We start from the raw sequence: 26,494 nt of genomic DNA, 5'->3' as shown, positions 1-26,494 counted from the left end.
ACGACAGTTGACCCACCAAAATTGGCAGGAGCCCCGCGTCACGGCCCGCGACCAAGTAACTAAACCCCACTAACCCTCCTTCTGTTACGGCAGTAGCGAGCAGGTAAGTTATGCGCCTGACTTAGTACTCGGGTACTACTCAATTCAAGCTACCAACCTTACCTCGATTTACCTTTCCTCATCTCACCTTGTTTGATAGCTTCTTTGTTTCAAGAAACACCTTCCTTCAGTCAACGGCCCGAGTACATCGTCTCGAGTCGCGTCGCTAAAGCTTCGCATTGTGTCGCCTGACTATTGGCTAACCCCACATTCCTTGGTCTATCATCATTCATCAGACACTTGAGCTACAAGGAGCTATCGTAGCGCTTGAGATAACATCTTCCTGGCACTATCGAGGAATATTATCACAAGGACGCCAGCCTACACAACAGAGACCGCATACAGAAATCATCAATATAATTCGCCATGAGTGTGTTCGCGACGGTAAGGACACTCTATCCGACTCTCATGCATGTGCCAAACTCTACGGCCGAGACGTTACCCGTTGGCAACTCCTTTGAGTTATTTATATGCCATTGGTCCACATTTGACAATCCTATATGGACTGGCTAACACTCCTATAGAAGAAACCGTTCTCGGCCGTGACTGTCACAGTCGAGAATCTGACCTCTGAGGCATATGAAGAGGAAGATTTCAGTGGTATCCCCGAGCTCGTCGAAGTCATCACTTTGCAAGCCACTGGTCCAAGTGAAGCAGCTCGTGCTCTTCGTAAGAAGCTCAAATATGGAAACGTCCATCGCCAGATCCGTGCACTAGTCCTCCTTGATGGTCTTATTCAGAATGCTGGCGAGAGGTTCCAGCGCACCTTTGTTGACGAGCCTCTACTTGAGCGTCTACGTGTTTGTGGCACCTCTGACCTGTCTGACGTGGCCGTGAGAAACAAGTGCAGGGAGCTGTTCCGCTCATGGTCGCAATATGCCGGAAAACCGGGACTCGATAGTCTTTCGCGACTTCATAGAGTGAGTCATGGTCACTGAGGGCTGCTATGATCATATGCTCATTTTAACAGGAACTCCCCAAAAGAAAGCAAGCTGTCACTCAAGAGCGATCCAAGGTTCTCAAAGAGACAGAAGAAAACCCATTTGTCGATGACGAACAAGAGGCTGCGGCAAAGGCTGCTCGCGATGCACGAAACGCTCCAGGCCCGTCAAGCTCAACCCCAGCGTCTGGTTCAGGGTTTGGGCATGCGCCTTCTAAATCTTCATCCGGGGGCAGTTCCTTCTTCGGCGGTTCCAAGGACAAGAAGAAGGATAAGGATAAGGATAAGGGGAAGGGGAAGCGAAAGCCTTTCAATCTCGAGGCTGAGAAGGATCAGATGAAGTCCGTCATTGCCGACTCGTCCATTGCAGCCACGAATTTGATGAATTCGCTTCAAAGCGTTAACCGCGAAGTTGAGCGCATTTCGGAAAACCAAGCTGCGGTGGAGCGTTTTGAAGCCTGTAAGCTCCTGAGACGAAAGGTGTTGCGTTATGTAAGTCATCCTCAAAAGTTGGTTCTGAGGTATTAAGCTCATGATTGTCAGGTTCACCATGTCGAAGAAGAGCAATGGCTAGGAGGGTTGCTCCACGCCAATGACGAGCTTGTCCACGCTCTCATGTCATTTGAACAGTTCGACCGCTCTATTGACGCGGATAGTGACTCTGATGATGAACTTGCTGAGCAAGCCCATCTATACCGAAGTATGTATCGACGTCTTTTTTAGGCAGGCTTCAACTGACTCTTCATAGTGGCTACAATCAAAGGCAAGGAGGCCATGGCGAAAGCAGCCGCACAGTCTCCAACTACTTCGCAGCCCCCAGATCTGTCCGAGTTGAACATTTCAAATTCTCCTGCTCATGCTGTCCCTCCTCGTCCTCCCCCAATGTCAAAGCCTCAGTCAAAGCCGCCTCCCCAACCCCCGCGGCCGGCAACAGTTTCTCCTCCACCTTCTCAGGATGAAGAGGACGATGATGACCCATTCGGAGACTCACATGCGCTTGATACACCTTCACACGAACGCGAACAGCCTAAGTGGTGAGAATGAAGAGAAGGTGTCAATATCAGTGCCTCAAATAGTTGAAGGTGATCCTACATGTTTATGTTAGTTGAAAGCAACTGAATGCAAATAAGACATCGCCGTGACAGGCATCCTTTCACTTCTGGCAGTATACATGCTTCATGAATCCGCCTCACAACATTCGACCGAGCCTCCAACAAGATTCAATGGTGACATGTGTAGGGTAGTTCTGACCTCGAAAATTACCATTTGAATATCACAATTAATGGGAATCAACTCAAGCTAGTGTTAGGTATAACTCCTTTGTGAGGACGTCAATGTAGTATTCGCTTTGATACTAAACTCAGTCTCATACTCTCGTCTAAGTGATCATTTATCGCGACTGTTGGCAGAGTTCGAGCAGTGCGTGTCAGTGAGAGTATCTCGCTTTGACGAGCTAAGCGCCAGAAAATCCCACGCATAATGTGGCTAGACTTAGACCCCATCAATTTCAGGCCGCTCATCTTACCGTATGTGATTGATAGGACGCCGAGTCAGTTCATTCGCTTGGTATTGTATTCCCAGAGCACTAATCGCGGGTCTCTTCAGTCCGAGATCTCCCAGACCGCCTTCGCTCAATACACGGTCTGATGCGGCCGTGTCGGTGTGAGCGTCGCGCTGCACACTCCCTCTTTACCGTACAACGCGTGCAGCTCTTATGCATGAATGCGTGGAGTACAGAAGTGTTGATCTCCATACTGCAAGCAATAAGGTGTAATCTACAATATCTCGCCTGCTGTATAGATCTTGCGGTCAACAAAGCAAAAAAAAGACGTGTCCCAAGTGGCACAAAGCAGCACAACACAATATCAAATAAACTTTAGTTCCCCGTCGTCGCACGGGAAAGAAGCAAAAGCGAAAGCAAAGGCAAAAGAAAGGTTTTTGAGCTTCTTCTCCTAGATCTGATACATAAACAAACAGCATGTTTCCCGGTAGCTCCGATCGAAATATTGGTCAAGGACGGGCACTTGCTCCCATGTTTAATTGCTTGTGCTTGATCTGCACAACCTGTCATGATCCTGACCGCATGTTGGCCATTTACGCTTGTCTTACGTTAGAAATTGCCCGACAACAACTACACGAAAAAAGTAGTCTAGAGACGACTCAGGCACACAGATCTGCTTGTTGAAGATTACCGGGATTACGGCGGGGTCCTCGTTCACGTTGCATTGATCGGACATGGCGGTATGGACACAGACTCGGACTGCTGTAGGCACGAGAAAGATAATCAACTGCCGCATCAAAGTTGACATGGCGATGGCGCGTTCTTGAACAGCTGGCCGAAGCTTTTTGATCGACATGTCCGTCTCGCTTGTTGGGAGCGTTGAGGACAGGGCAGCACAGCTCGCTTTCTAAACAAGACACAATCCCAAAGATAGTCTGCTCGGGAGTGTGAGACGGTTCTGGCCAGGCCTTTCTCATGGTTGCGTTGTTATTCAGGCACGCTTCTCATTGTGCGGTCAGCTCGAGCGCAAGGAAACGGTGACAGGCTGAGACAACTGTTTTGGTACCACAAATGCGGGAACGCGCAGGCAGGCGTCCATCCCTAAAACCGCGTCGACGGCAATCTCAGCCCGGACCACCAGACGAGTCCACTTGGTCGTGGAGCAAGTGTAGTTAGTAATTAGAGAGGCTGCAGGAGATTGCATACCGTACCAAAGTACAGCAACCCCGACAACACACGTCCACATGATCTTTCAGGAGCCTCTCGTCTGGATTAAATTGCCAGCCTTGAATCACCAACCGCTCTCGCTCTGGAAGCAGACTCCACCTCGCCGGAGCTTAGTGTGAAGCGATATCAGTCATCGTGACCAAGTCTAAGTTAGAGGGTAGCAAGGTACCCTATGCTGAAAGACAATGCTTTGGTTTTCTAGCGTTGTATAGGAAGCATGATGAAAGAAGCCCAACGTTAATTGCGGCAGAAGCAAGTGTATGTACATACTACTGACATCGAACGAAAGCCCTCGTGGCAGCCATGGGCCAAAGACACCCCTGCGTTGGCCCTGCGTTGGTGTGGAGGGGGGAAAAGTCAAAGCCTGCGTTCAGCCCTGAAAGACTTAACCGTCCCACGTCACTCTTTGACTGCGCTGCTCCACTGCTTCTGGAAGCTTTCCATCATTTGTTTCATCCTCTGAACCTTTGAGCACGTTCCTACGCTCAAAGATGCAGTGCATTTCAGGGACCACCTAACCAGTCTCAGGAGGACACAGCGCAGCGGTCAGAATCGCGGTGGTTTCGATAATACGGGAATAAAAAGCAAACAAAGACTTCATTTTGAGATTACCGATAACCAAATTTCCATCTATATCGTCCAACCCATCAATGTAAATATAGTATCCGCGTCGCAGGTCCTACCACCCCATGCGTTTTGCATTGTGGCGTAGCACGAAACAATCAACTGTTGGTTGTAGGCTATCCGTATTTTGCATCCTTTTACTGGCGTAGTGAAATGTCGATCACCGGACAGTTCTAGCAATCGTTTGCCCCACGACCCAAGTTTAGATTCGAGTCATTGCACGGTTGCGCTGCTGTAACATGGAAAGCTTTGATACGATCGACGAAAGGCACTGCAATGGATTTGCGACATCCGAAAGCCTTGACCAACTGAGTTTCTCGGCCATATGCGGTACACCATGATGTATTTTTTCGAGTCCTTTGTTTCAAGTTGATCACGATTTCATCGCTAGGAAACCATTGGACAAAGGTGTTTAAGAACATAGTCATGTTTCTTGACTCTACTAAGCAAAGATGGCTTGTCGTATTCAACGCAGAGAAACACATCATGCTGCAGCTTCCTGCATGACCCTTGAGGTGTTATTGCGGTTCTTGAAACAAAGATGTTATTTGTGCCACCTGCGCTAAGGCGGAGAATAAGGTCGACCTGTTTCACCCATGCTTCGAGTCTCTCAAGGTCCGTGTCCGAGCACAAGGCGCAAGTAGGAGGACAGAAGGTGTTTCGCACAGCCGCCAAGCTTTTCGCATTTAATCCTTCAAGCCACTAACCTTCTTGGTAGTGTCGGTGCATCGCCTTCGCCGAAAATGGCGTGCGAATGGCGGGACGAACTGACTGGAATGGTGTCGCTACTGACAGCTCCCCATCCTGACTTTTGTCTCCTAATACTTCTAATAATAAGCGGCATAGTTGAAGCTTCGCTGATGTAATAGAGGGGACGTCTGTGAGCATGCTTGGAACCTGCAGATTGGTATGTGCGCAATATTTCTGGAAGGGTTCTTGAGGTGAGGTTGGTTTGCCCACACACTTTGCTTGCCCAGTCGCTCACCCATGTCTTGGATACTGAGACAAACTTAAGCCACACGGGTGATGCACCGCCCATAATGTGGGAGCAGTTCACCCCTTGCCCATCTGTCTTGGAGCCTTTGTTCTGGTAGTTTATATATAGTACAGAGTACACCAAAGCTGATCAGGTCAACGGTTGCTGACCAACATGGTCAGCAGCCCAAGACAGTCGTTGGTCAGACGGTGTCTACTCCAGTTGCACACGAATGAGGGGTTATGTTGGCTGTAGGCGTCGTATGTTTCTCTTTGCATCTTAAACTTATGAAATGTGATAAAAATAAAAGCCTCGTTCAACTGTTCAAAAGTTCGGTCACACTCCGGTACCCCCACGTCTGGTCGAATGCGACTTCCCAGCTGGTATGGCCATCTTCTGTGAATATAGGGTGGGCTCAGGGAGAGGCCAAAGAGCAGACGAAAACCCGGAATACAATCAAGGAGGGCCCTTACTGGAGCTACATCCTGTTCTATGCATGTCCAGGAACCGTGTACGAGCTGTGTTTGCCTCTGACAAGACAGTAAGAGATAGGTTCGCTGAAGCGATCCAGGGACATTCTTTGTAGTATCACCTCGGAATGTTTCATCCATTTGCAAGTGTAGGTTTCTTCTGTCTGGTTGTATGGCGATGGCCTTGTGTGTTTAAGTTGCGCCATAAGTCATCAGTGAGTGCGTGGTCTCTTAACGAGTTGTCATAAAGTTAGTTCCTCTCCCACCAACGTAGTATAGCCTGGAGCTGATAGTGCGCCATGGCTGCTGCACCCAAACCGCCCAGTAACTCTTTCTTGAACTTCTAGAAAGCCACCAGAACAAATAGAATTGATCCATGCTCCTGCAGCACGGGGCAATTGAAGATGGGGCCCCGGGAGCTTGGGGCCAGGGCCATTGCAAGGGTTAGGGCGGCCGGTAGAGGGCTCTTACGTGTGTCCCGAGACAGAGATACGGATAGTCATCAAAGATGTATGAGTGGGAGACGCCGAGCGGGATCCGGGTGTTGGGTTTGGGTAATACTGAAATTGTGGAGGAGAACAATTGACTTGGGCAAGCCATACGGCCAGCCAGCCAGCCAAGAGACATAAGTTTCATCTCATGCGTGGGTCAATTCTAGGAAGGAGGGGTGAAGTGAAGTGGAAGTGGGAGTGGGTAGGTGGTGACCAGGTTGGCGGCGGGCAGGCAAAGCAAAGCAAAGGAAGGAAGGATCGGAATGAGAAAGTGGCATCGAAGAAGAACGGAAAGAAGCTCAATGGAAGGAACGACATGGTCGTGGGCGCAACGCTACGCTCGGACTTGCATTGTCACAGACGCTAGATCCGCCTTTTACATTACCATTGTTCCAGAAGGTTTCTCGAAACCTTCCTCGCAGAGTTAGTGTCATTTCCGAATTTGTAATGATTGCATTGGTGGCCCTGTCTAGCGTCCGCAACAGCCAACCAAAGTTCAGCACCTGAAAGTAGCCCCTGCCATCCTGTCGCGTTTAATACCCAAACTTGTTAGTCTCATTCAAACTCGAACTTCGGTGGTTTTTTCTTTCTCTTTTGTTGCTACACCCCTTTTCAAAATTGAAGTTGACTTGACTCAACACAACGCCAATCGCTCAACAGCGTCATGGTGGATCTTTACGAGTACATTTGACATTGGGCTAATTGTTCCTCTTCATATCTTTTTGTTCTCACTGTCGATTAGTACCCGCTTCTTCATCCATCTCGCGCGCGCGGCACTCGCGGGGATATGAAAATACATCAGGGAATGGCAGTTACCACAGACAGTGAAAAAAACTCTCTCAAAGCTAAATCAGTTCAGGCGGTGTAAGCCCAATTCTGTTTGTCCAAAAGGCAGATCCATCATGATGAAGCCTTCTAAAAAGACTGTCAGGTACCGACGAATTAGTCCCACCTCAGCCCACTACACCTTGAGTTACGATAGGTATCTTGATACACAGTGCAGGGTTGCTGACTCCAACGCCGGGGAGCGCCCAGACCATCCGCTTCACATCCGATTGGGCAAATAGTAGTAACTGGAACGACCTTTGACCCAGGAACAGCAAACATCCCATGAGCAGCAGCCTCATGCGCATTGCATGCATTGACAGCCTAGTTAAGCTACGGACTATCGCAGGGAAAAAAGAGCGGAATACATGAAGTGACACCGCCTTCACCGAGTCACTGAGAATAATGGATGTGATATGTTGTTAATCCAGGGGCAGTCTTAGTTTGGTCTTTGTTCGCATCAGTCGAGTGAAGGAGCTATCGATTGCCTAAGCCGCGAATCCCTGAACTATCTGACCAAGAACAAAGAGAAATCATGAATGGCAATCAACTAACACGAACAGGTGATCAGATATTGAAATTACAGATGTCGAGTCTCATACAGGTTCAGGCGACGCTCTAACCGGTTTCACCGAAGTTCATCGTAACGCATGGCTGGAGATTAATTAGCCTCAACCAACAACTATTAACACTTATTGTCGCCTATGGCGCAGGAAACGATTACCACTACTGCCAAGAGAGGTGGGTTTTTATTTGAGGCAAGCCACACTAAGTCCATTTACGAGACGACACCGCCAGTATGTGTGAGACGGGTCAGGGGGTATGGGCGCTGAACTCTTCTGGAAGCCAGCCAGATCTACCAGCCCCGGCAGCCCAACATCACCAGCTCTGGGCATTTCTGACCGTGCCCAAATTGACGGGATCCGTTTGAAAACCCCTAGGAACAGACCTGGGTTATTTTGAGGGGCGCACGCACAATTGCAGGGTACAGGGAAGATTCATGACGTCGGTCTTGGCGAGTAGGGGTAAGCAGGGGAGAGTGATGCGTTGTACATTGATTGCAGCCAGGGATTCGCTTTGGGGTTGAACATCAAACAACGGGAGCTGGGTCAGAGAGAGGCCTGTTCACGATCCCGAAGGGGAGAAACAATGACAACGTCCAGAAACAAGCAAACAGAGGATGGTTTGCATATACGGGATACATCATCTCATTGCTTAGCCAAATCGCCTGGTACAGACTTATACAGGGTTCACCCATCTACCTACGTTATTTCACTCATGATGATCCGTCGTTTGAAAACACGAGTTGACAAAATGGGAGGCGATGGGGCGTCCACTCGCAACCCACGACAACACAGCATGATATGCCGGCGGCCCAATAGGCATAATGCAGTAGGAGCGAACGATACGATCAACGTCTGAGGATCACTCCGGTCGACCAGGAATGCCTGTCTTGAAGACGGTTGCCCATTCCTAGCAGCGATCCCGTTTTTCCACGACAGATGAAAAGGACTGCAGCATGGTCCCAATCAGCATCCTGAAATGGCTCGACGCTGCAAGACCAAGACCTGGTGTTATGTTATCCAGGGACGCTTCCAAGCCAGTCATGGGCCGTCTTTTGGCTGGACAAGGCGGCGCCTTGCCTGGGGAAGCCCTGTTCAAGGCGGTGCACTGTAGATATGCACTGTACTGTATGTTGTCTGTACATTGCATTGGAGGCGGCAGCATGACGGGAACCATCTTTTCCGAGGACCAGGGCTCCCGTTCGCCTGGTACTGCAGCCTGGATGGATGCCGTTGCGGTGGAAGGGTTTCTCGTTTCTTTTCCCTCAGGGACACTATGCTAGGTACCGACTCCATGGGACCAGTATCTGTAGCTGATAAAGTATATAAATGATGTGCACACAGCTATTTCTAGCTTGGGGTATGAGAGTAGCATCGTTTTGCAGCATCCCAGGACAGAATAGTAAAGGCGGAATTGAAGTTCTGGCCATCACTGTTTGTGACGTCTCGCGTGCCCATCCTGGTGGGCGTGAGGTACCTCACTAGGTAATGCTGGACTCTCAGCTGCTCGCCTTACTGCTAAAATAAAATTACTGGAGTGGGCTTTGCTGGACTCAACACAGGGCCCTGTCCTGTCCGTCTTGTCCTCATCAACTCGCGTTTGCCGTGAGATGAAACCTTTCATTTTGCAGTCCCTCCACTGTCGCGGCTCGTCGATCCCTCGATCATTGCTCTATGACTCGAGTTTCTGCCAGCCCCCGTCCTGTGCTTCGATCCATGTTACGGTGCCCTTTGTGAGATCTGGTGCACAGTCAAACCTACAAGATCCAGCTCAAACGAAACCCTCGATGCAACGGTACTCGGCTAGGAAAAAGAAAGTAAGAGAACAAAGACGGGACGGGAACCATACCTAAAGCATCATTCTTTGATTGATTGATTGCTTGCCTACCTACCTACGTACCCAAGTATATACATCCAAAGAAAACAGACATCATTCATTATTGCCCACCTGCGTCCATCCGTCAACAGTCCGTTTGATCGTTACCAACCACCAGTGTGTTAAAATTATCACATCTTCTTTGTTTGAAACTTGCCAACAAGACTCGACGACTCGTCCAAATTGCACCAACTAACCTGCTTTACTTACACCTGCACTACTGTTTCCATTATCTCATCCCATTAAATCTATTTCTGGCACTTTTCTCTTGGTCCAGGTCTGAGAGCTCTTGGCCATGCTTTACTCTTATTTTCTTAATCCTTGTTTTTTTGCCCTACGTTCTATCTAGAGAGAGCCTTTAATATGGCCCCTTCATCATGCGATCGGTATTCGCGGTCACTAAGCTGGTACGAACTGAATTGGAAGCGTTGGTTTGGTCTTCTTTGCGCGGTGGCCGCTTTACTGAGCTGAGATTGAGTCCCAAGTCTGCGCTCTATTCCCTTTCTCGCTAGGTTATGTACGCTACCGCTATTCACGCCCTCACCTAGGTCTGGTCGCCTCCCCTGTCTTTGTGTATGGGTAAGGTATGGATCCTTGGCCCGGGGAGTGCCCTGCAATGCTTTTCTTTCAGACGCCCCTCCCCCCAAATGGAATCCACACTCACTTTCCTCACACTACCGGAAGTCCCTTGTCACGTCCCGCCATAGGGACCCGTCCTGGAACTTGACATAAAGACTTGGCCCCTACCTGGCCCTCGATCATCGCATCGACTCTCTTGGTCTATTTTATCTATCACGTTCCCGACTTTTGTTGTGTTATATTCCTCCTGAGCTTCCTGGTCTCGGACGATTCATACCAACTTCTGCCTGCCTGCCTAATCTCATCCTTCATCCTCTTTTATAATCCCATCTCTCCCCCCGACCTCTTTACGGTACCTGCATCTAGACCAGCGGCCTGTGAACAGACCACCTCCTGATCCCTTCCACTGTCGCGCCTGTGAACGACTTCATCAACTACTACCCGTTGAGCCGCAGTGAAGTGTAAATTGAAATCAACTTTACATAGACGAGCGTTTCTGTTCTGTTGACTTTCCAACATCCTCACCGCCCGATCGACAGTGTATTACTTTGTGGAGGGTACAGAAAAAAAAATAGTTATAATTTTTTTTTTTCGCCTTGCCCCTGTGGTCGCCGTTCTTTCACCTTACAACCTTGCGCGCTTCGCCCCGGCACGTAACCATAGACTCCGATTCAAACGCAAACTATCTTTTGTCGACAACGTTTTCCTGTCGCCGGCCGACCTCCGTCCTCCCTCTTCCGATACCTTACCGAAAAGCGGTCTAAAGATTTCGTGTTCACACTCGGTGCGATCATACACGTCATCTGTTTGCATACAAACGCAGAAAGGTGAGTCGCATATTTGTCGACATGATCCCGACCCTCGAGTGGATCTTGCATACAGGCAACATCATCCCTCGGGAACTGGCTGGACTAGCCGCAATGCCCTGGCATTCGCTGGACCATCTGCCGGTCGCCCAGGGCAATGTTGCTGGTGCAGTGCATTCAAGGTCAAACATGTCGCCTTCACCCATACAATTCCATAATCAAGCCACTAACCATGTATTTTCTAGTCATCAACAGCTTGACCGCCTTCCTGTCGTGACCCGTCACTTGTGAGCGCCCTCGCACATCCTTTCCCAAACGCGCCACATCTTCAGCTGGCATCCCATACCCACATTGAAGATGAGCGGCATGCGATCACCAGCTCCTACGGAGGTTATGGACATCACCAACATGCTCAATAAGAAAGGTCAAATGCAACAACTTACTTCCGGTCTCCTCGATCACCACCAATACCAACACTCCTTCGTTAAGCACGAACCCGGTATGGAGCGATCCGCCTCTCCCCACGGCTCCGAGCACTCGCAGTACTCCAACCCTCACAACATCGCACGAGCCTACCCATCGCCATCTACGATGCAAGCACCGATGCACATTCCCAACCCTATGCCCTCCGCCATGGGTCTCTCCGGCTACCCCGAGATGCCCAACATGGGCGGCATGCCTCACATGCACATGCAACACATGCCTCAGCAGCAGCAACACCATCAGCCTCCTCCTCAGCAGCCCATCAAGGCATACCCATGCAGCACCTGTGGAAAGGGCTTTGCGCGACGCAGCGACCTTGCTCGGCATGGTAAGTGAACCAGGTAGAAAATAAAGGGACAGCACTAACATTCTCCAGAACGCATCCACAGTGGTGTTCGACCTCATGTTTGCGACTGGCCCGGCTGTGGCAAGCAGTTCATTCAGAGATCTGCCTTGACTGTGCATCAGCGAGTCCACACAGGCGAGAAGCCTCACCATTGTGAGACCTGCGCCAAGGTCAGTACTGAGAAGCCCTTCTATTTGCTACCAACGCTAACCAAAACAAGCCCTTCAGCGACAGCAGCTCTCTTGCCCGCCACCGCAGGACACACTCTGGAAAGCGCCCCTACAAGTGTCCTTACGCCGATTGCCAGAAGACCTTCACCCGTCGAACCACCCTCACCCGCCACCAGAACCACCATAGCGGCACAATCGAAGAGGCTGCCGCCGCGACTGCCGCCGCTCTTGCTGCGTCAAAGACTAAGGGAATGTCGCAAGCTCGATCTGAAAGCGACCACATGTCCAACCATGGCTCTCCCATGACAACTCCTTCCCCCAGCCAGCGAACGATGTCCATGTCGCCTAGTGTTGACCTCTCGGGCACGAACAGCATCCCCCGTCACCCTGGCGACTTCCAGTACCTTCAACAGACTGGCTCTCTACCCATGCACATGCGGGTTGGAAGCCCTACTTCTACCTCATCTGGTGGCTACAACATGATGCGACCTACTTCGCACCCAACTAGCTATGGTCCTCCTCCTACTCTGGAGCCCAATCTGGATAACAGCCAGGGCACCCCCAGCAGTAACGGCGGAAGCCCTCACATGGCAAACGTTGGCTGGCAATCACCCTCGCACATGGCATCTCCTTCGCAGAACAACGCCAGCTATGTGTATCCCGACCCTGCGGATGCCTACCCTACCAACAATGCCATGAACCAGATGTACTACGGCGCTGCCACACACATGCGCCGACCTCAGAGCGCTGAGCCTGGACTGGTGCATATGGCTTAGTTGGACCTTTCGCCAGATTCCATTACTTGAGGAATGCTTTGAGGTCATCTTGGCGATCCGGAGCGTGCCCATCGATACCCTGTATTATTGATGCCGTGCCTAATGTGGGCACTCAAATTATGCCAGCGTTTTTTGCCCTTTGGACTGAATTTCCACGCCCCTCTACTGAACGAAGCCTGCCGCGACTGACGCCGTATTTGCGTGCTTGTCTTCATCAATTAATATCCATCTCCGCAACATCACACCACACAAAACCACTCAACGACCCCTACGCAGTTCGCTCCTAGATGGAGCATGTTTGACATGGAATATTGATTTCTGCATCGTTTCGTCGTTTTCTGCTTTTATCGATTCCCCCTTTTCCCGTGCGTTATGATGCTTTTTCATTTCCTTTGTCAAGTATCAAATAGACAGGCGGACGGCAATCTTATGACGATGGACAGGGCATTGTCTGCATGAAGCAAACATAGGAAGGGAGTTACACCGGAATGAACATTTGCCGTTTTTCCATTTCTGATATCAGAGGCGAAAAGACAACAGGCATCATGGAAAGCACAAGACGCTGGCCTGTTTGTGTAATTATTATCTAGACGGATTCGGGACTGGGAGCCAACACATAGACTTGATTTTTATGCAGCAAACACATTACATACCCTATCAAAACCAACAACTCCTTGTCGTTATTTTCTTTCGTGACTTGAACATTCGCATCTGAAAGAGTATCATACAATGCTGCAAGTGGTCCATCACCGACTTTTAGAGCCGACCGCCTTTGTTGATGAGATATCATACCAGCATGCATGTTCTAGTCTAACTGGGTATGCAATACGGGCATGCCTTTACTAAATCCAGCCACACGAGGAAGGAGATCATGTTTTACCCTAGTAAGATCGACAAACCATGAATTCATCCCATCTTAGCTCTGCACCCCATCATGACGTCCATCTTGGAAGGGCAGAAAGCCACCACAAGGCAAAACATGCGGCTGAAGGGGTCTAGACCTCGTCAAAGACATTGCTGTTGGGCTAAAATAAACGAAAACACGCCATTTCCCCAAGTGCTTCAAGCACAGATATGCCAGGCATCTTAATTAATCTTCCAGCCCTTTCGTGTTTAATTCCCGGTAGCTCGCTTTTCCGGGGGCAGTTCCTCCACCCCGCAAAAATTGATTTTCTGATTATTCATCGCAGACATATTCAATATTCAGCGACAGGCCTCGATGGGCGGGATCATACTCGACCCTGCGAATCGTGCAGCCTCTTGTGTCGTTTTCGCTTATTTCTACTGGATCGAATGGCTTGTCATGATGGATAGCGTTTAGCTGGGCGTTGCTTGCTCCGAGCCGCCTTGGCCCTGAGAAGGTGAGAAGTGATACTCGATGAAACATGAGGACATGAGACGTGACGGAGATTTTTTTATATAACCCGTGGGGTACGGAAATAGAGAGAACCAAACTGTTCCTGAGATCTGCAGTGGCTGCTTCACAAAGCTTGAGTCTGTTCAACGTGATTCTGCATTGGGATATTGGTAGCATCACCCACTATAAGCCAAACCGTTATTTGCTGTCCCTCTTTGACCCTTTTGGTGTCCAACCCAATAAGATGATCGTGGATATTGTGATTCATGGGGACATTCTCTGTCCATGGTGTTTCTTGCAGAAGAAGAGCCTCGAAGAAGCTATGAAACGATATCAGGCACTTCACCCCGAGGTAGAATTCGATGTCGTCTGGAAACCTTTTCTTCTCTATCCTACTCTACGAAAAGGTATACCGAGTCCCTCTACTATCTAGAGCCAGCTAACTTGTGATTCAAGGTGACAAGCGAGCTCTTTACGAAAAAATCATGTCCCCAGAGAAACTTCGTCTCTTCACCTCCCGTCTTCAAACAGCCGGGGCTCGCCATTGTGTTGCGTTCTCTGTTACTGGCACCACCGGGCCCTCGCAACCTGCTCTTCGTCTCGTCACTCTAGCACTGCAAACACACGGCCCAATTGCCCAATCCGCGGTCCTGGACGCTTTGTTCAGAGGCCACTTCGAGCATGGAGAGGACATTACGAACGAATCTTGGTTGCTGCATATAGGCAGGACAGAAGGAAAACTTGACGATGATGCTATGAGAGCGGCATTGATGGGGCCGGAGACTGGTAAAATGTTGGAAGAAGAGGTCAGGAGTGCTGCAGTAGGGGGTGTAGAAGCCGTGCCATGTGTTACGGTGCAAAATAGGTTTCGAGTTGGAGGATATCAAGAAGCAAACATCTTCGAAGGATTATTTGATAAGATACGGCGGGAGAACAGGTGAATGCAAATGGGTTCACTGGGGAGACGAGTGAGGAGCACATATGTAGATAGAATACTTTTCACATATATATTATACAGCGCGGAAGAAGGCGTTCAAAGTCGATATTCAAATATTATTATTGATGTAATGCATTGATATGCCGCTGCTGTAACCTTGTCCCCCCATCTATCCGTCAATGTCCATCTCGTGATTCCTTGTCTTTTAATTTGGCATAATCTAATAGGTGCCGATGTCGCCGAACGCCGAAAAAAAACTGATAACCGGTCCCTCGAGCGTTCAACTCGTTGACCAAACGCCTCGCAATAAACATAAATTCATAGTACACATTCCTATCGTCGCATACCACTGTAGTCCTGCATAAGATGCGCCATGTGGACATTGGTCGCCTTTCCGATCCTATTTCCCTTGCGTCGCTTCTGCACCTTGGGCTTGTTGCCTTGCCCGTCCTTGGTCTTGCGCGGGTCCTCGCTTGTGGGCTTCTGTCCGACGCTGGTGAGTTTGCGGTGCATCTCGTCGATAGGCGGTAGCTGGACGCGCTGCCACATGGACTGGAATTCTGGCTGGACCTTGTAGTGCAGAGAAGCGTCGTTTGGCCATACGTATCGCGGGAGGTTGTCCTTCTTCGTGCGAACGACAAGAATCTTATACTCGCGCTCCAGTGCTGATATTGTGTCTTCGCAGTCGGGCCAGCCGTCCTTGAGATCCTTGACTGACACGCCTGACGCATCTGTCTTCGCTTGAAGGTGACCCAGAAGGGTGGTTGCGTTCTTAACACCGGGGATGATGGGTCGGTGAGCGTATGTGCCCGTTTTCCAGGTCTGTTCGCTCAAATTCGCGTCGGGTTTCCAGTCCACACGGGGATGACCTCGCAATCCCTCCGCCAGCTGGCGCTTGTGCTCTTCATCGTAACCTCTCAGACTCAGATGGTCGATGATTTCCGTAATCGTCTTTGTATCGCCCTTCTTCTTCAGGTATTCGACAGCAAAGGTCATTTGAGTCTTGACCTCGGCACCATAGCCCGTGAGCTGTGGCTGCGAGTAGGGGACATCAGGCGCAGCATCTCGCTTTCGCTTGGTAGTAGGAGTATTAGGATCGGAAGCAGCTGAAGGTGAAGGTGAAGAAGGAGCTAGTGATGATGGTACAGCAAGGGACGCGGCTTTGTTGGTCGAGGGGTTGGAGATCTTGGTCGCCGCAGAGGAGAGGGTGCCTCGGAAGGCGTTTGCCTGTTTTTCGAGATATGATGACATGATGCTGGTGAAAAAAGAGTGAATTGTATGCTTTTATCGTTTAGGTAGTGAGGCTGATATTAATGACCCTGTTGGCTGGTGGGTGCCTCAGGTGTGAGGACCCACCAGGCCTTGTGGTCAAGCCACCTCTCGGGTGGACCTCCTAGATTAGCTTTCCCTCAATACACACACCTTTCACTCACCTGGCCACTAATAGGTAGACCCAAGGTAGGCTAGTGTGGCACTGTAGGTGCTTTGTAGAGGCAGGTAGGCTCAGAGCTAGAGAGCATGCAGGGGTTCACTTTAATTGTTCCACCAGATGGGTAATTAGATAAGTGCAATGGTGAGGCTCAAAGAAAGAGTTTAGGAGACTGAGTAGGTAGGTGTTTATTCACAAACACTTAGAAACTTTTTATTTTCTTTGAGAGTATATTGTGAAATAGACTCTGGCTTTATGACTCCTGTGCCTAAGCCACAGTATAGAGGTTATCACTCGCTACCTAACCCTATCTGTAAAGAAAGAGTCAACGTCACATGCCTTTTACCATTCAGTATCTCAGTATTTAAATATGATACAGTTGTCCAGATCCGAGGCTAGGATTGATATTCGTGAGCTTTACAAGGGTTCAAAACTTATTTGACCATGTTGGTGAAGCACAAGGAAGAAATAACAGATGGTCATGACCGTGTCGTCGATTAAAACAGTGATAGATGTTTACTTTAGATGTCGTTCCCTTTGTTGAAAGCATGTTCCAGTCCCGTGCAACACCATTTTCCATAGGATGATATCTGCGCACGAGTCGCGCTTCAACAAATGGGTCTCTCTATCCCCTTCTCGATATGCGATCCTTATCTCTTTCGGTCGCACTTCCTGGTCTCCCCAACAAAAAAGTGAGAAACTGAAAACCGAGGCATGGGTTCGGTCCAGGACAATAGCCCACCCACTGTTCTCATCCATCCACCCTAATGTCCAAGCCGGGGTAAGCTAAACTGCCCTTTTTGTCGATGTAATAGTTGCGCGCCAACCGTCTATCGCCGACTGGCCTCTTCTCTCTAGGCCAAAAGAAAACTCCCCAATGCAATTGTCGGTCAATCATCCATAGACCTGCATTGATGCCATAAAGAAATCACAAAGGCTCCCTTTTTATAACTCTCCTTCCTCATGTAGTGCGATTGAGGTTAGACGCTTATGCGGAGCCCTGAGCCTCGTTCTGCTTCTGGAGGTAGTTGTAGCCCATGTAGGCGGCGAAGCCAACAGCGACAACAAGAGCGTAAGAGATCAAGCTGGAGCCGGTAGGATCCTGGCCGCTGCCCTGGTTCGAGTTGGCGATCCTGCGCTTGGGGCCCTCATCACCAGGCTAGAAAATGACACCTGTTAGCTAACGATCGCCGGAGTCCAAGTCGGATGGCGGTTTGGGTTTTTCACTTACCAGACGCTTGAGCTCACCAACGAGGAGACCCTCGAGAACCTCTCGGGCCTCGTCACTGTGGCCAACATCCTCGAAAGCCTCGGTGGCGTCCTGGCCGGCAACATCAAGCATAACCTCCTCACCACCGCTATTCTATGTTAGTATGCTATGTGCGTGACTGCGCGACGCAATGGAGCGCAGCAGGGGGGGAAAGGAGGCAACGTACGGGTGCTCGTCGAGGAACTTGGAGCAGTCGTAGACCTTATCGTGGACAACCATGTAGATGTCCTTGGAGGTGTTGTGCTCAGCAACATCCTGCATGGTGAATTCCTTTGTCGCGGACATGATTGCGGTATTGGGTGTGATTTGACGATCGTGGAGAGAAGAGAACTAGTGTACGAGGTCTTGTCGAGAGCTGCTGTCGGACGAGCCGATGATTTGAGTAGAAGATGACAAGTGAAGGAGAAGAAGGAAGAGAAAAAAGGAGGAAGAAAGAGTAAAAGGAAGAAAGTGATAGGCAAGAGACGGAACTTTAGTCAAGGAAGCTGGTTGGGCTAAATTAATTTAGGTCCCCTGTTCTAGGTGGCCTTCTGGAGATTTGGCGGCGCCGGCCTTACGTTGAGGGGCAGACAGTGCAGGGATCCATTTAGAGAGTGGGAGACTTTAATCGACACCTACCCAGCAGCTAAGGTATCAGATCCATACGAATACTATGTACTGGGTACATGATTTTTGGAGGCGTCTATCTTTGCATTGTTTCTGTTGTCTTCCTCGGAAGGGCATCGGAATCAGAAACCGATGGGAGTCAGATTGAATTCTAACTTAGTCTAAGTAGTACCTACCTGTCCAGTCGTATTCGTTGCCTTTTCTCAAGTTGTTAGCGATATCATTCTCGCACCAATTTCACTACTGATATCCATACATAACAAGCTGCTTTCCTTCAACAACGGCCACGTAGGTCTCTTCTCTTACAATGCAGTTCTTTCATCTTTTCTCACTTGAGTCCCTGGTACAATCAGGCCAGCCAGACACCCGGACCCTCATCCGTTGCAAGACCCCATTACCGAGGAGGTTTCTGAACCAATTAAACAAGTCAAAATTACTGTCTTTTCACTGTGATTCGTCTATTCTCTCGAAACCCCAGCCTTACCAAGCTAAGTAACTTGTACGGCTGCCGTTTGGACCCATGGAAGAGCCGCGGGCTGGTCAAATCTCATTGCATTGTTCGCTGTAACTTCTTTGTTTGTACTGACTGTACATACGAATACGGCCCCCCTCCCCCGTGTCAGAAACACACCGTCATTTTGAAGGTTTGTAGGAAGGCCTCGTTGCGTTTGATACATGCTATCCAACGTGCTGGTATGATTAATTGCTTCCATGATTATATCATACAACTGCCTTAATACCCAAGTATACCTAACTTGGTTGATATTTCGCGATTCTTTAACAGGATGTCAACAATTGCTGGCTGCCTTCGACACCATACGATCTAACCAATGTATCTACACAATGTTCCCCCACATGTCAATGAACACTTAACAGTACCTAGACAGTACCTAAAACACGGACTCTCCTCCGTCTACCGTCTACCGCGCGGGGTTAATCATGTCATCAGTTCAATTCACGTTGACAAGTCTCAGGGAGGGAATTGCCTCTTTAAGCTAAATCAGGCGGAGCGTACCTCACGGCAAGAGTCAAGATACCCGAACACTATGCCGAGACCTACCCATGACCGATTCCGCGGATCATCATGATTGCGCTACTTCACTATGCACGTACCCAAATCCGACGTTTTGATTCCAGGATTGCTTGTCACTCGTCATACCAGTACCACTTTCTACCGGTACCGGTAAGATACCGATGTCCGATTCCCGAGGGAGCCATTTCATACCTTTACCTGATGTGGTTCATCTGTCATGTAAGATAAGTAAAACATGCTAGGGAAACAGACTTCTTGAACACATTTTGTTATCCTTATTGAATATATAGACTGCGACTGATTTGGTAAATTAATATAGACGGTACCGGTTCAGTTACGTAGCAATATACGAGCCCTCTCTGTGCTCTGTCTTCAGCATATGCATATCCCCTCATGCATGCGGGTTTCCACCATACTAGCAGGATGAACCATGATCGGTCATGTATACTCGACGCCCTCACTTAGTTCGTCTCACGTATCAAACATGATAAAAATGGTTTGGTAGCTACAAACCGTGCATAAAACTCGAAGCCTTCTTTGCGTTTCTATGTATACGAAATGCCCGCACAGTTTATAGAGTAACACCGTGCCTAGACCAGCATCGGTTGATAATATGCTTTGGTTATCTAGATAATCAACTACCGAACCCGTGCACTATGGAGATTCGCATTCTTATTTCGACCACAAGAGTAGGCAGGCCATGCCACTCGAGCTAGGACGTGCATCAACCCATCGCATTTACTCTACGTTTCTCCTTGAACTGGTCTATCTTTCAAATTCATACGCTTCAAAAAATCATGCTCTATCGCCTCGAGCCTCCGTTGCCAATATCCTGGCCCAGACGGTAGCTTGTCACGCGGTCCCATTCGATCTTCTGTCTTGTCACAGGCAGCTGTCGTCGCAGACCCTTGAATGCACCCTCGCTAAGGCTCACGAAACCCTTGTTCAGCTCCTCTTGGTACCTCTTCTCCATTGCCGAGATTTCTCTAACGATACCGGCGCCGTTGGCAGAGGAGATAGTACTGGAGACAGGCTTGTTGGTCAGGAGACGAACGTTTCCGTCCTCGTAGTAGTGCACGTCAACCTTGAGAGAGCCCTCGAGGGCCCCGGATGAAGGGTCCAAGATATAAAGCGATCGCCAGCGTCCGTTCCTGCGCTGCATTAGCTTTAGTGGTGACAGGCATTTCTAGTGGAGCTCACCAGAAGTTGTTAGGGCTATATTTATTGCCGACAATAACGATGGCAATCTTGGAGTCCGACTCGATTGGGTAGACGCCATGCGCAGCATTGGCAAAGTGCTCGTCAACGTAGGGACCGATGCTCTTGAGGGTGGACTTGCTATAATCCCGTTAGATTTTGTAATAATGTTGTTTAATGGAAATCGACTTACACGAGGTCCGCTTGAGCTCCTTCCAATACGTGGCTCTGGACAGCACTGGCTTTCTGGTATCCTGTCAGGGATACTTTCCATTAACAAGGTTGCGTGCAGCTTACCTGCGTAGTGTGGTCGAAGGTAAAACTGGAAGAGCTCTCGACATCGAAGTATCGGCCATCCCCAAGGGAGTTGTAGGAGCTGATGATAACCTGCCCCGACTTATTAGCCTTCCGGTTTCCCATATTATCCTGGACTGCTGGTCACCCACTGGTTGGCTGCTACCAGGCAGCTTCACCGTAACAAATTGCTCCTCATTGTACTTCTCGAAGGCGGGGGTGAGGCTGTTGACGATATCGGGGTTGGTTTCGAGCGTCAGCGACTTGATATCTGTCGAATCTGCGTCAGTATTACGCATCCCTATGTAGCGGCGTCTCGGTCAACAGATACCTGCGATAACGTCGGCGAGCTGTATATCTGGTTAGCTGATGACGCTCCACCGACAGAAAGTGATCCTAGGACGTACCTCTCCCGGGGGAGCTCCCTCTACAAAGGAGGAGACGGTTTCGATATCGGACATTTTGTAAAGAGCTTTAATGCGCCGCGAACAAGAAAAAAGCGTAAGTGACGTGACGTGACGGCGTTTGAGGCTCGTAGCGTGGAGTTCTCGAGGTACTGCATGGACCGCAATCAAGGGGAGGCGGGGCAGGATGGACTGTACTGTAAATTGGGAGCTTAGCTTGGGTGGAGCAATGAAATGGATGGATCGGTACTATGTATGAGCCAAGTTAGTGGGGTGCATACTAGAATACCTTCATTTGCTTAACAACTATTATACCTCGAAATTGGTTCTTATACAATTCTCATAGACTCATGCATGTGACATTCCCGTGATTGAATCTGGACAGGCTGTATTCTGAAGTTGTTTATGTTTCCCTAGTCCACTGATTCTGCGCTTATATTTGGATTGAGGCTGTATCGAGCACTGCTGTCTTCATGCATTTTACAGGTGACAAGATCCGTCATTCGCTGAAGGCACTGAAGTAATGAATCGAGTCTCTCTATACAGCTCCATTTATTCAGAACGGTTTTAGTATTGTCTTGGATTAACCATGGAAGAATCATTATACTTGAATTCCCATTACGCCTTCGTTTTAGTATGTTTAACCACCATAGCTCAATAATCCAGTAGCCTCTTGATGTTGTCGTAAATTCCTAAGGCTTCGGTCAGATCTGCGTTATTTGGATGGAATGTTTCCAGTGACTTACTTGCAACGTCAGGTAGGTTGAATCTCTCATAAAGAAGAGGCTGGTGAATACTCCAACCAGCAACCCGAGCAACCGGAGCCTCCAATCTCAAGAAAGTATCGTGATCCTCTTGAATAACCGCAGCAACCTCAGCACCGATACCTGCGTTAACCATGGCCTCGTGGACAACCATAGCCCGTCCTGTCTTTCGAACACTCTCGAGAACAGTCTTCTTATCCCAAGGGTACAAAGTCCTCAGGTCAATCAACTCAACGGAGATGCCCAAGTCCTGTTCTGCTTGCTTAATGGCATTATGGCAGAGGTAAAGAGGTTGACCATAAGAAACAATAGTGACATCTTTGCCTTCCTTCAAGACTTCAGCCTTTGATAGCGGGAGTTCGTATGAGCCTGTGGGTACTTGCTCAACAGCTGCACGATACAAGATCTTGGGTTCCAAGAAGACGCAGGGATCGTTGCTACGGATAGCTGCCAAGAGAAGACCTTTGGCTTGGGCCGGCGATCTTGGCATGATGACCTTCAGTCCAGGGATATGTGTAAACAAACTCTCGGGAGATTGTGAATGGTAGAGACCACCGTGACCGACACCGCCGCAAGGCATTCGAACAGTCAATCCACCAACACTTCGGCCGCAGGTTCCATCACGATATCTGAACTTGGCCGCCTCATTTACCAATTGGTCAAATGCTGGGTAGACATAGTCGGCAAACTGGATCTCAGCAATGGGCCGCATGCCTTCCGCAGCAAGACCAATACCGAAACCCATAATTCCTTGCTCTGTGAGAGGAGTGTTGAACACTCTCTCGGCGCCATGTGTTTCGGCAAGGTTCATGGTACATCTGAAGACACCACCAAAGGCTACGTCCTCGCCAAAAACAACAACGGATTCATCTTCTGTAAGAGCAATTCCCATCGCATCGTTGATGGCCTGGAACAGGTTCATCTTCTTTGTTGGGCCATTGCGGATATGTTCAGGAAGCTCCTTATGACTTAGAGCAGTTTGGGAGCTATGTGCGAGTAGAGGCGTCGTGCCGTAGTCGACGGGGAGGTTAAGTTTGGCATTTGGGGGATGTGTCGAGTAGCATCGTCGGCCTATAGGCAATGCAAGTGAGAACCGGGCTGTCGAGGGGCAGCTGGCGATGTGAGCCCTCTTAAATTGGTGGATGACACGGTGCTTCATGATGATGTTTGGCAATGTTCACAAATGGAGTCAATGGCAGAAGTTGGACAGCAATAGATTCAATTCGGACGGCATAGCAGTGCAATTGCAGTAGTAATAGGTAGCAGCGGGAAAGGCAGCTGATCGCTATACCTTAGATATCCAAAGCCAACCGAAGGGGGCTTATTGATTGTTCCTCGGCGAAGGTGATGTCAAACTTCGGCTTGCTGCGGGTTCCCCGGGACCTGGGCGGCTTTATCGCACGCCAATGCCGGGACCACATCTGATAAGATAAGAGATTGTTGTCCTGTCAACGACTGTGCTAAACAAACAGGTTCCATGTATGTCGTCACTTTTAGATGTAAATGCAGCTAAAAGCACTGATCTTCGCTAAAATCTCATTCCTGGGAGGTTGCATACCAGCCAGCCACACCGCTACAGGTCTCAAGATGCCTACGCGAGAATCATCGCGACCCCCCCGCTCACATCGGCCAAAAGACCGGGACAGGGAACGAGATAGGGATAGAGATAGGGATAGGGATCGACGACGAGATGGCCAACGAAAGCGAAAATCACGATCGCGACAACCAGCTTCAGGCTCAGAAGATACTCGCGATAGAAGTTCAAGAACACTATCATCTCATGCGCTAGCAGATCTTGAAAGAGAGAATGCGCGCCAAAAGAAGCGAAGCGAACGCGCAAGCCGAGACTACAGAGACGAATCCCGGAGACCAGAACGACGGCGTGATGAACACCGAAGGAAAGATCGAGATCCTGATAAGCCGCGCACCCATGGCAAGAACAAGAAGAAGAGAGTCGTTAGTGGAGCTGTTATGGAAGAAGGACAGTCGAAGGCGCCTTTGAGAGGCGGCGGCGGAAGCGTTGATACCATCCAACAAGAGAAGGACTTTTACTTTTCAAAACCACCCAAGAAGAAGAAGAAGAAGCTTTGTAAGTTTCCATGATTCCATTGTCTTGTATTTATGCTGATTTGAAGCGCCAGGGATTGCGATTGGTGTGGGCGCCGTTGTTCTGCTCATCATTATTGTGGTAGCAGTTGTTGTCAGCCAGAAGAAGAAAGATGGCGGAGATGGTGGTGGTAGCAGCAACAGCGACAGCTCTGACGACACAACCGATACTTCAGACCTTGATGGGAAGGATCGTTCAAAGATACCCGAAAAGTGGCAGAACACATATCTCGACCCGTGGACTTGGAAATCAACAACCGACTTCAACGTCACATTCACAGACGAAATGGTTGGCGACCTGCCGATCATGGGTCTCTACGATGAATGGGACGACTCAGCTCAAGCTAATGAGAATGTCCCTCCGCTGAACAAGCCCTGGGGTTCTTATGGCAAGAAACCTGCTCGCGGAGTATGCATTGGTGGATGGCTCTATCTGGAGCCTTTTATCTCGCCATCTCTTTTCAACTACGACTCAAAACAGGGCATCATTGATGAGTGGACCTTGTCTGAAAAGTTGGGTTCCGAAGCAGGAAAGACTTTAGAAAAACATTACGCATCATTCATCACAGAGCAAACCTTTAAGGACATACAAGCAGCAGGTCTGGACCATGTCCGTATTGGTTTCAACTACTGGGCTGTGGAAGTCTATGATGGCGATCCTTACGTTTACCGAACGTCTTGGCGATATCTCTTGCGCGCCATTGAGTGGTGCCGCAAGTACGGGTTACGAGTCAACTTGGATTTGCACGGCATCCCTGGTAGTCAAAATGGATGGAACCACAGTGGTCGGTGGGGCTCTATAGGATGGTTGAACGGAAAGGACGGTAGCAAGAACGCGGAACGAGCGCTCGAGATTCACGAAAGGTTGTCCAAGTTCTTCGCCCAGCCCCGCTATAAGAACATCATCACTCACTACGGTCTTGCCAACGAACCTCGAATGACGAGTTTGAAGACGAGCGATGTGATCAAGTGGACGGAAGATGCGTACAAGATTGTGCGCAAGAACGGAGTCAAAGCACTTGTGGTCTTTGGAGATGGTTTTATGGGACTTGAAAACTGGCAGGGCTTGATGACTGGCTACGACGACATGGTTCTCGACGTCCACCAGTATGTCATCTTTAACGAGAACCAAATCGACTACACCCACAAGGAGAAGGTCGAGTATGCCTGCGACGGCTGGACCGAGCAGGCAGAGATCAGCATGGACCGTTCGACAGGTTATGGACCTACCATCTTTGCCGAGTGGTCCCAGGCGGATACAGACTGCGCCAAGTTCCTTACTGGAGTAGGCTGGGGCACTCGCTGGGAGGGTACATATGATACAGGAAACAAGGACTCGTCCATCCTGGAGCCTCGGTGCCCAACCAAAGACAGCAAGTGTTCATGCCGCGGTGCCAATGCTGATCCTAGCGACTGGAGTGACGAATATAAGAAATTTCTCAAGATGTTTGCCGAAGCGCAGATGCACAGTTTTGAGAAGGGCTGGGGATGGTGGTATTGGACATGGAAGACGGAGGACAACCATCAATGGAGTTACGAGTCTGGTCTCAAAGCTGGTGTTCTGCCTGATAAGCCTTGGAGCCGTGACTTTAACTGCGACAAAGACGTCCCTGACTTTGAGAAGATGGGATTGCCCGAGTATCTCTGAAAAACAAAGAAGTTTTTGTATATGGTGTATGTTTTGGGTATGTGAATGGTGGTTTTGGCGTTTAGGTATCCATGGGATTGTTGTATAGAGCAAGCATGTGTGTGCCAGTATATGGAGGCTTATCAGGGACGACCGATCGAGTGTATTTATGATCAATATGGTACACCATCAAATATTATATAGATAGTTAATGAGAACAAAGAGAAAGAGTTGCCATGATATTCAATTTCTTCAACTTGGTGAGATCCTGACTAGTATTTAAGCCCAGGTACGAGTAACATGGGCCAAGTACGCTACAATAAACTTGAAGGCTTATATACACAGAAGCAAGGGCAGCACGATGTCCACATCATGCCAAGGAGAGTCAAGTTATAATTTTAGATGTCTTATGTTTCATGAGCCGACCGATAACCGCCGATTGGGTGTTGGGAATAGCACGGATCTGTGATGCAATCTGTTTTATGATTCGGTGAATAGTCGAGATACTTTTGTTGATACATCCTGAAGAGGCAAGACTTGGCTTGAGATTCAAGCCACTCATAGACAAGAACTAGTCTTTGAACTAAAACCCCAATAATAGTTTAGTCGTATGTGATGTTTGAGGCCAGACACTGCTGCAGCGCGTATGAGAAAGTTGTTAAAGCAGAATGAGGCTGGGTTTAACGATAGTAGTTTCTGCGTGTCTCGAACTATATCT

General features: G+C 49.2%; 12 protein-coding genes across 12 annotated transcripts; 5 read left to right on the top strand and 7 right to left on the bottom strand.

Annotated features, from left to right (window-relative positions):
- Positions 1 to 465: 465 nt before the first annotated feature.
- On the top strand, positions 466 to 2,171 carry FGSG_08615 (uncharacterized protein; the record flags this gene model as incomplete). Its single annotated transcript, XM_011321830.1, has 5 exons — positions 466 to 483; positions 624 to 1,019; positions 1,088 to 1,531; positions 1,583 to 1,739; positions 1,788 to 2,171. The coding sequence occupies 5 exons, from the start codon at positions 466 to 468 to the stop codon at positions 2,075 to 2,077; spliced, it is 1,305 nt and encodes a 434-aa protein (XP_011320132.1). The 3' UTR covers positions 2,078 to 2,171.
- A 1,028-nt stretch (positions 2,172 to 3,199) lies between these two features.
- Positions 3,200 to 3,517, bottom strand: FGSG_13332 (uncharacterized protein; the record flags this gene model as incomplete). Its single annotated transcript, XM_011321829.1, has 1 exon — positions 3,200 to 3,517. One exon carries the CDS (start codon positions 3,515 to 3,517, stop codon positions 3,200 to 3,202), a length of 318 nt encoding a protein of 105 aa, XP_011320131.1.
- A 1,261-nt stretch (positions 3,518 to 4,778) lies between these two features.
- Positions 4,779 to 5,380, bottom strand: FGSG_08616 (uncharacterized protein; the record flags this gene model as incomplete). The annotated part of the gene is made up of 3 exons (XM_011321828.1): positions 4,779 to 5,067; positions 5,099 to 5,288; positions 5,356 to 5,380. 3 exons carry the CDS (start codon positions 5,378 to 5,380, stop codon positions 4,779 to 4,781), a joined length of 504 nt encoding a protein of 167 aa, XP_011320130.1.
- A 3,292-nt stretch (positions 5,381 to 8,672) lies between these two features.
- Positions 8,673 to 8,999, top strand: FGSG_13331 (uncharacterized protein; the record flags this gene model as incomplete). Its single annotated transcript, XM_011321827.1, has 1 exon — positions 8,673 to 8,999. The coding sequence occupies one exon, from the start codon at positions 8,673 to 8,675 to the stop codon at positions 8,997 to 8,999; it is 327 nt and encodes a 108-aa protein (XP_011320129.1).
- A 2,335-nt stretch (positions 9,000 to 11,334) lies between these two features.
- FGSG_08617 (uncharacterized protein) lies at positions 11,335 to 12,752 on the top strand (the record flags this gene model as incomplete). The annotated part of the gene is made up of 3 exons (XM_011321826.1): positions 11,335 to 11,788; positions 11,837 to 11,976; positions 12,027 to 12,752. The coding sequence occupies 3 exons, from the start codon at positions 11,335 to 11,337 to the stop codon at positions 12,750 to 12,752; spliced, it is 1,320 nt and encodes a 439-aa protein (XP_011320128.1).
- Positions 12,753 to 13,147: 395 nt separating this feature from the next.
- On the bottom strand, positions 13,148 to 13,554 carry FGSG_13330 (uncharacterized protein; the record flags this gene model as incomplete). The annotated part of the gene is made up of 2 exons (XM_011321825.1): positions 13,148 to 13,373; positions 13,406 to 13,554. The coding sequence occupies 2 exons, from the start codon at positions 13,552 to 13,554 to the stop codon at positions 13,148 to 13,150; spliced, it is 375 nt and encodes a 124-aa protein (XP_011320127.1).
- Positions 13,555 to 14,353: 799 nt separating this feature from the next.
- FGSG_08618 (uncharacterized protein) lies at positions 14,354 to 15,050 on the top strand (the record flags this gene model as incomplete). The annotated part of the gene is made up of 2 exons (XM_011321824.1): positions 14,354 to 14,516; positions 14,566 to 15,050. The coding sequence occupies 2 exons, from the start codon at positions 14,354 to 14,356 to the stop codon at positions 15,048 to 15,050; spliced, it is 648 nt and encodes a 215-aa protein (XP_011320126.1).
- A 276-nt stretch (positions 15,051 to 15,326) lies between these two features.
- FGSG_08619 (uncharacterized protein) lies at positions 15,327 to 16,297 on the bottom strand (the record flags this gene model as incomplete). Its single annotated transcript, XM_011321823.1, has 1 exon — positions 15,327 to 16,297. The coding sequence occupies one exon, from the start codon at positions 16,295 to 16,297 to the stop codon at positions 15,380 to 15,382; it is 918 nt and encodes a 305-aa protein (XP_011320125.1). The 3' UTR covers positions 15,327 to 15,379.
- A 658-nt stretch (positions 16,298 to 16,955) lies between these two features.
- FGSG_08620 (uncharacterized protein) lies at positions 16,956 to 18,193 on the bottom strand. Its single transcript, XM_011321822.1, has 3 exons — positions 17,912 to 18,193; positions 17,707 to 17,833; positions 16,956 to 17,634 (listed from the first exon to the last, which is right to left on the bottom strand). The coding sequence occupies exons 1-3, from the start codon at positions 18,028 to 18,030 to the stop codon at positions 17,464 to 17,466; spliced, it is 417 nt and encodes a 138-aa protein (XP_011320124.1). The 5' UTR covers positions 18,031 to 18,193; the 3' UTR covers positions 16,956 to 17,463.
- A 1,993-nt stretch (positions 18,194 to 20,186) lies between these two features.
- FGSG_08621 (F-actin capping protein subunit alpha) lies at positions 20,187 to 21,336 on the bottom strand (the record flags this gene model as incomplete). The annotated part of the gene is made up of 7 exons (XM_011321821.1): positions 20,187 to 20,535; positions 20,585 to 20,722; positions 20,775 to 20,827; positions 20,879 to 20,968; positions 21,028 to 21,146; positions 21,207 to 21,225; positions 21,283 to 21,336. The coding sequence occupies 7 exons, from the start codon at positions 21,334 to 21,336 to the stop codon at positions 20,187 to 20,189; spliced, it is 822 nt and encodes a 273-aa protein (XP_011320123.1).
- A 597-nt stretch (positions 21,337 to 21,933) lies between these two features.
- Positions 21,934 to 23,202, bottom strand: FGSG_08622 (2-oxoisovalerate dehydrogenase subunit beta; the record flags this gene model as incomplete). Its single annotated transcript, XM_011321820.1, has 2 exons — positions 21,934 to 21,971; positions 22,026 to 23,202. 2 exons carry the CDS (start codon positions 23,200 to 23,202, stop codon positions 21,934 to 21,936), a joined length of 1,215 nt encoding a protein of 404 aa, XP_011320122.1.
- A 428-nt stretch (positions 23,203 to 23,630) lies between these two features.
- On the top strand, positions 23,631 to 25,797 carry FGSG_08623 (uncharacterized protein; the record flags this gene model as incomplete). Its single annotated transcript, XM_011321819.1, has 2 exons — positions 23,631 to 24,132; positions 24,185 to 25,797. 2 exons carry the CDS (start codon positions 23,631 to 23,633, stop codon positions 25,795 to 25,797), a joined length of 2,115 nt encoding a protein of 704 aa, XP_011320121.1.
- Between the last annotated feature and the right edge of the window lie 697 nt (positions 25,798 to 26,494).

The sequence above is a fragment of the Fusarium graminearum genome, chromosome 2 (assembly GCF_000240135.3).
Source record: "Fusarium graminearum PH-1 chromosome 2, whole genome shotgun sequence".
NCBI lineage: Eukaryota > Fungi > Ascomycota > Sordariomycetes > Hypocreales > Nectriaceae > Fusarium > Fusarium graminearum.
The sequence above is the reverse complement of the archived record's forward strand: the minus strand, read 5'-3'. Positions and strand labels throughout refer to the sequence as shown.